At 44.6% G+C, this 7,245-nt stretch overlaps 1 protein-coding gene across 2 annotated transcripts in view; it reads left to right on the forward strand.

Moving 5' to 3' along the window:
- The window catches only part of HUNK (hormonally up-regulated Neu-associated kinase), a 57,399-nt gene extending 50,461 nt beyond the window's left edge, over positions 1-6,938 (forward strand). The window contains exons 9-11 of one of the 2 annotated variants that reach the window (XM_035315608.1): positions 1,329-1,509; positions 3,846-6,079; positions 6,112-6,938. In XM_035315608.1, coding sequence (XP_035171499.1) covers positions 1,329-1,509; positions 3,846-4,492 — 828 coding nt within the window. In that variant the 3' untranslated portion in view covers positions 4,493-6,079; positions 6,112-6,938. The remainder of the gene's footprint in view (positions 1-1,328; positions 1,510-3,845; positions 6,080-6,111) is intronic. The other variant, XM_035315610.1, reaches the window with a different exon arrangement.
- Positions 6,939-7,245: the final 307 nt, after the last annotated feature.

Consider the following 7,245-nt stretch of genomic DNA (forward strand, 5'->3'; position numbering starts at 1 on the left):
AGGGATGTGTGGAGAGAAGGCTGGGGAAAAAATGGGTGTGTGGCTGTACACGGAGGGGAGGAAGATGGGAAGGAGTGCCCAGAGGGTCCCTGGTTCTCTCTCTCTCCCCAGTCACTTCACAGCTTCTGTAATAAAACTAAAGTCTTAGTCTGTGATTTCCTGAAGCTCTTCCTTCTGACTCTGTAACGTCCGAAAATTCAAAGATCAATGAGCCCAGCAGTGCCCAGACACCATCTGTGCAGTGGGCCCAGTTCTGTCTGACGTGGCAACGATCAAAATGTGTGCTGCCCAGTTATTTTCGTCTTATGCGTCTTAACATGTTTCCAGAGTTGTTTAGAGGACAAAACAAACAAACAAACAAGCAAAATGTCTTGTACATCTTTATTTTCCTCCCTCACATTTATGCACATTACTTTGCATCTTAGAGATGCCCCTCTAAAGAAACAACCCCAAAGCAACCAAAACAAAAGCCCCGCTTCTTTGAGATTCACATCTAAAACCAAAAAGCACACAAGTTTCTTCAAGAGAAGTGGGAATTTCTTGAAGTCTTTGAGTGATAGCAAGATACAAGCCATAAATTGGATGCCTGAGTTTTAGAAGTAAAATAATAACTTTGGCTGCCTCTGAAATCGGTGGCCAATAAGGAGTATTACAGAGAACCTAGCGATTCCTGTTGAAAAGATACAGTGCATTTTTACTGTAAAACAACTCTTCAGAAGCTGGAGCCTGAGTATTGTTTTTTCTCTGTCATCACTGGACATCAAAAATATGTTTTCGGATGTCCATGTTTGCAACCCCACGTAGAATCAGAGCCTGTGGATGCACAGCAAAGGCCATGTTCCTCCAGATCTTGCCCAGAGAGGAGATGAATGACTCAGAGAGTTTAAACTTCTTTAAAGCTTTGCAGCTCACCTTTTGAAATATCAGAGAAGTGCAATAAACAGAAATCAAAGACCTTTTTTGTGTGTTTAAATGGGCAGGCATATTTCAGATCTGAAAGAGCGCAAATCTGCATCTACTTGGTTGAATGAGGTCTCCTAGGACAAATGGCCTCTGAACAGAAAGCTGTCCATTTTCCTTAATTTTCTGAAAGCACCTTTTCCTCTGCGTATCAGCGCAGATGGGAACCCTGACACCATGTCAAACGGGTCAGAGGAAAATGTGATGTGGAAGATGCAGTTATTTTGAGTAACCTGTACGAGTGCCTTGTAAAGATATTGTTTTCAATCTGACTTCAGTAAGTGGCGTGCTTATAGCTCTGGGGGGTTTAGGACATTGAAACTTCTTTAAGTAAACCAAATTGTTCTTGTTTGTTTTACAACCTAAAGGACAAAAAACTCAAAGAGCAAGAAAAGAAAGGGGAGATTCTTCACCGTCAGCTCCCAAAGAAAGCTGAGAAAAGTCCAGTTTCATATAGACAGCCTTCTTCCTGTCTTATCTCACAGATACAGAACACCAAGGCTCTGCTGAGGGACCGAAAAGTTACCAAGGCTGGAGGTGCAGAGAAAGGTCAGTGAGAGAAATGCCAGCGTGTCTCTGTGCGCATGTGCCATCCTGTGAATGGGTCTGCCTGTACCAATACGAGTGTCTTACGTGGCATATGGTTGTTAGTAAACAGTCGTGTGCTTGCGTTCGCTGCCTGCTCTGGAGGTGGTGATGTGAACGGGGATGGAATAATGTAGTCAAACTTTGAACAAAACATCCTGAGGAAACCATGACAATGTTCAGCAGTCATGAATCCTCACTTTTACTTCTCTTTTTATGTGACAGAATTTCCACTGCATTTAAAAAAAAAAAAAAAATCCTTTCCTATTTTTATGTGCTTGTACAAAATCATCTGTACTTCACACTGGCACTTTGAAAGCATCAACACCCACCCCAGATCAGTGCTGGGCTGCTCACTGACAAACCAAAGCTGATAGGGAGCTTCTTTCTGCCAACAAATGTGTTTTGCTCAGAGAGGAATAAGGGGCAGCACAGAAAGAAATTGCTGACCCTGAGGAGAGCTCTGGTACCCGTGGCCTCCTGTGAGAAGCAGTGGCAGCAGCTGATGATGGAGGGAGGGGAGATGAGCAGCCAAGAGGAAAAGTGGCAGGGTCTGCCAACCATTGTGTATTTCAAGCAGTGAAAGGAGGAGGAAAAGCATTAACAGGAAAAGATGAGACAGATGTAGAAGGGAAAGCATTAATAATGCAGGGGAGGAGGCAGCCTGGGGAGTGTTGGGTGGGACCTGCTCTGAGGATGGCAGGACAAAGGAGGAGGGGGAAAGAGCAGACAGCAGGGACAATGGGGCTGCAGGAGCGCATATGTGGGCAGGACGTGGAGGGGAGCAGCAAGGTGACGTAGCTGGCTGTTGAACAAGGAGGGTAACTAAAGACCAGCACAGACAAATATGGTGACTTAAAATGCTGATTGTGGTGTTAGGCGGTTATTTAGGGCATTGGCTTAGGGTGCTTTCATGGTCTTTCTCATAACTTCATAAGTTACCACTTGATGCTTTCAACGTGAAGTGTCAGAATGGTGTTCCTCTGGCAGCACGGGCACCTCTGCTGTAAGGCAGCAGCAACCTGTAGAGCTGGTCACAAATAGGACATGCTTTTTGTGAAAAAGTAAAAAAAATACCTTTTTTTCAGAATTTGTCACTACTTTTGGGAGTGAGGCACAGCAGGCAATAAGCAGTTGATATTTTTTCCTCTCTAGGCTTCTCCTTGCTTTTTTGAACTTAAACATGAAAATCACCCAGATCTCCACTAGAGCATTTATTTGCTTATGGAAACTGTGTTTTGACGCTTGTTAAATCAAGCGGCCAAATAATTTTGACCAGTTTTGGAAAGAGACTAGTCAGATTAATCCCGGCCTGCTTTTCCCAAGCTACTCTCAACGCACGTGATTTCACCCCATACACCCATTCAGGTCTCAGCCTCTGCCAGAACCATCCCTTTCAAAAGACATACATGTGAGATTTGTGGCTATGACCCGAGGGCTGCAGACCTCAGTAATTTTCTTCGTGTGAGGGTGGGAGAAATCATGGACAGTGATGAACTGCCAGTCTTCTATTCTTTCCATCAGGGGGAATCTAGCAAAGCAGACTACTTGGCTAGCTTTTCCTAAACGCAGCAAAATGTGGTGCGCTTTTTTTTTTTTTTCCTTGCAACTAGCTTGGCGTGAGTGCCAACATTCTGTAGAAACTGAGTAGATCTTCTCCATGGGCTGTTTTGTATTATTGGGCCAAATTCTGAAAAGATTGTTCCATTTATATTCGGTCCTTGCTTGGGGAAGATTCTCGCTGAAGTCAGTGCAGCAAATCTGTTCCAACTGTAACAGCCTGAGTCTGGCCAATGCAGTTACTCCGTATTTACATGTAGGAAACCAAGAACAGATTTTCTTCCAAAATGCAAGTAGAGACATTAGGAATTAACTCACTGTTGTTCCCTATGTCTGTAGGTATGTCAGTGAATACAGTACACAGACCCAGCTAAAACCGTGCAAAGGAGAAATGTGAGATTTCTCAGGCATTGCCTTAGAGGATATAATTATTACAAACAGCTGACGACACATCAGTGGTTTTCTTTTTCATGTCCTTGTCTTACTCACTTTAAGCGCCCTTCCTGCATTTGAGGAAAGTGGCAGATAAATTACCCATGAAACAACAGTGTGAGTATCAAACAAGGATCAGGTTCTTCAGCGCCGCGTTGAGTGTATCCCTAACTCCGTTTGTTTTAGCTGGAACATTTGTCATGCAAATTTGTTAGAGATGATGTCCGATGCTGTCTGCCACCAGGCAGAGAAGGCAGTGCCATTGATTGCCATTTGCTCTTCTGGTTCCTTTTCTGGTTGCTTTGTAGACTCCACCAGCGGGTTAAGCCCCTTCCATGAGCCCGTGGCAACCAAGACGGGCTGCGTCACGTCCAGCTCCCTGGAGTACCTGGAGGTCCAGCCGCCGCTGCCCAGGACCCCGCGGCTCCTGAAGAGGCAGGATTCCCCACAGCAGGAGCCAGCCCGGGCTGGGGGCCGGGCCAAGGACTCTCCTCTCATCCTGAATATCGTGCACTCCTTCGAGTCCGTCGACAGAGAGGACCAAACAGACCAGGTTTCCCCCTCCCACCAGTACAAGATTTTAGGCTCGCCCATGAATTTCCCTTACAAAAGCTCAAGTGAAAGGACACTGTCCCCGCTTTTTCAGCCAGGAAGTACGTCCCCCGTCCACCCCACCCAAGTCTCTTTCACGTATGAGGAAAAAGCATATCCCGCGAAGGAAGAAGCCGTGTCCCCCACTCAGCTCTTTTCCAACAACCCCTTGGGCAGCCCTAACTGTGTTAAAAGCAGGGGCAGGTTCCCCATGATGGGGATCGGACAGATGCTGCGGAAGAGGAACCAGACGATGCAGTCGGCGAGCGACAAGCCGCTGGAAGCACGGATGCCTCAGCTGCAGCAGATGAGCCCCACGCAGATCACCTTCAATGCTGCAGACGCTGTCAGCGGCCAGTGTTAATCTGGCAGGCCAGGATTTGTACTGCTGTTGTCTGGGACCTAGCCTTTCTAATTGTTAAAAAGAGGGGAAAGCCACAGGCATGTTACCGTCGCTATGTAATACACTACAGTTGTCCAGCGTAGAAAATCTGCTTGTAAGGAAGGGGTTGTCCTACGTAATAAAGTTGAAAGAAGAGGGCTCTGCTTGGGCTGTTAAGAAATATTAGCATTTGGCATCTGACTGTACAGTAAAACATGTCTTGAAAGAGCCATGTCAGTCTGTGTTTTCGCTGCTGTGATCTAGTATTGCAGTAAGTAGGTTGGAAGAACGACGAGCATTGATGATTTGATTCATCAAGGTGTGGTGCCATGAGCGCTGGTCCCATCAGGACCGGTGGTAAGACTGTCCGTGCTCCACCTGCCTGTGCCACACAGTATGTTGTGCTCTTACAGGCATTGCTCACGTGGCCCGACAAGTGCAAAAACTCGAGATGCTGTTCCCAAAATCAACTTGCTAAAAAGCACTGCCAAGAAGATAAAGTTGGTAGAAGCTTGAATAAAGACATGGGTGATCTAAACATTTAGAGAAAGTGGGAATATTGGAAGTCAAAGCAGCTCTTAGTTAAATACATAAAGTAGCTAATAATGGAATCATTTTTTTCTAAGGAAAATGATTTAATGATGTCATTCAGAAGAAACACGATTATTTAAAAACATGGTACATCACATGGCGATTTACCGCACTGAAGGCCCGTTCCTTTCTTGTAATGGGTTTGCAAGTGGATGCTTTAGGCAGTAATACCAATTGCAACACGCTGTGTTTAAACAACCCAGTCACCTCCAATTTTTGTAGTTCCACTCCTGCGTGCAGGATTGCATTAGCCCCTGTTACAGCAACAGAGCACTGGACATACCTGAAGGCTTTTCTGAGAGACTGCAGTGAATTAAGGAGACTAACAAAGGACACATGAACCTGTACCAATGCCGTTTTATACTGCAAGATTGGTAATGCAGTGGCTACCAAAAATTTGGTATCATTATGAGCTGTGAAGATCAAGTTTCTTACAAGGCAACATGTTCTGCATACTGGTCTTGTTTTTCTAAGTAAATGATACATTTGAGAGGTTGGCAATATTTTTTGGTTCTGTTTTTGTGTTCTCACCATTTCCTATAAACTAGAAGGTTTAGCCAAAGACTACGCTTTTATTTTGTCTGTACTGTGCTTGCATATGTGTTCGTGTATATGGGACATCTCAGCAAAGCTTGTACTAACCTGGTTCCCTGCTGGGTACCCCACTGCTGCCCACCCACCTCATGCCATTCCACAAATGAGGCAGCAGAAGCATTGCCCTCTTACTGGGGTCTTTACTGGAATATCGGGATTTTGCATCAGTAGGAACCCGCGCCCTATTTTTATCAGTGTTACTGCAAATAACTAGGGAGCCCTGCTGCTTTGGTTTCTGTACAAATATGAAGAGATTCCCTTGTCTGAAAAGCTTTCCTTCCAGTTTCATGAGGTGCAAAAGGACTGGGGAGGAGGGCGACCAGAGGTGGTGAAGGGGTCCCCAGCAGAGCCCATACATAGCTGAGTGCATATTCCTCATTTTCAGTATAGCTTAGGCTAAACACCAAAATCTGCAGGAAAAAAAAATAAATAAAAATCAGTCCAAATGCTAACAGCACAGATAATTGGACTGTTCAGTATTTTGAGTGCTTGCTGGAAAAACCAGCAGAGCATGAATGCTCATCCCTGCAGATGGGACCTTCACCTCAGCTTCGAAGCAGCCTGTCGGGTTGTACAGGGGAGCCTGCATGCTTCCTACTGTACTCTTCAGGGATGTGAGGACACACGCCTCTCTGGTAGTCAAGGCAGCTCTAAAATTATATACATAGAAATCCTAACTTATTAAGAAAGCCCTGAAATACTTTTGCTCATCTTGAGATTGAAAGTTGCTATCTTCTATCTGTACAGAACATCCGTGTATCCCAGGGGTCCATTTTCACTCTTCCTTTTGTTTAGAAACATCAAACCATTTTCTTTTCTTTCACACTAAGAACATGTTTGCGCTGCAAAGCTAGTGAGCAAGGAGAACTGAAACACCGTCGTGTGTGTGCATCAGGCTCGTGTACCTGATGGCAGATACTGACTTGAATTACAAACTCAGGTTTATTTGGAACCCAATAAAAGGTTGGGGGAGGCAGGAAAGAGACATGTATTTTTTGTGAAAACCCAGTAAATATATGTAAGAATCAGAATGAAAACAGAAATGTTAAATCTTTTATTATATTTATAGAGAATATATGAGTACTACACTGCTAAAACATAAACATGTATCCAGCTTAGACAGTAGCTATGTACAGTCAAACTGCAGTGACCATGTAGGGGACTTATTGAAATACAGTAGTGGAAATTCCAGGGGAAAAAATGTATTTGTTATCATTATTAAATATATGTACTTTTTGAACAAGATTGCCATGGAGTGCTGACTTTGTTTGTGAGGTCACTGTATAGCAAGGAACACATAAGTACAAAGCAACCAGCAAAACACCAAGGTGACAAGAGGATTGCCAGTGACTTTATGTTCTCCCGTCAAAGGCTGTTCCTTTGCAAGGGCTGCTGATTTGCCTATAAACCCTGAGTGAGCTAAAAGGTGGATGATTGCTACAGGGTGGGATTTCCCTTGTGTAACATTAGCCCTCTTCAGGTTGCACATCTCATCTGTGTTCGTTATCCAAGCTGTTTGTCACCAGTGCAGGCTGATAGGGAACTCCAAT

The sequence above is a fragment of the Oxyura jamaicensis genome, chromosome 1 (genome assembly GCF_011077185.1).
Source record: "Oxyura jamaicensis isolate SHBP4307 breed ruddy duck chromosome 1, BPBGC_Ojam_1.0, whole genome shotgun sequence".
NCBI classification, from domain to species: Eukaryota; Metazoa; Chordata; class Aves; order Anseriformes; family Anatidae; genus Oxyura; species Oxyura jamaicensis.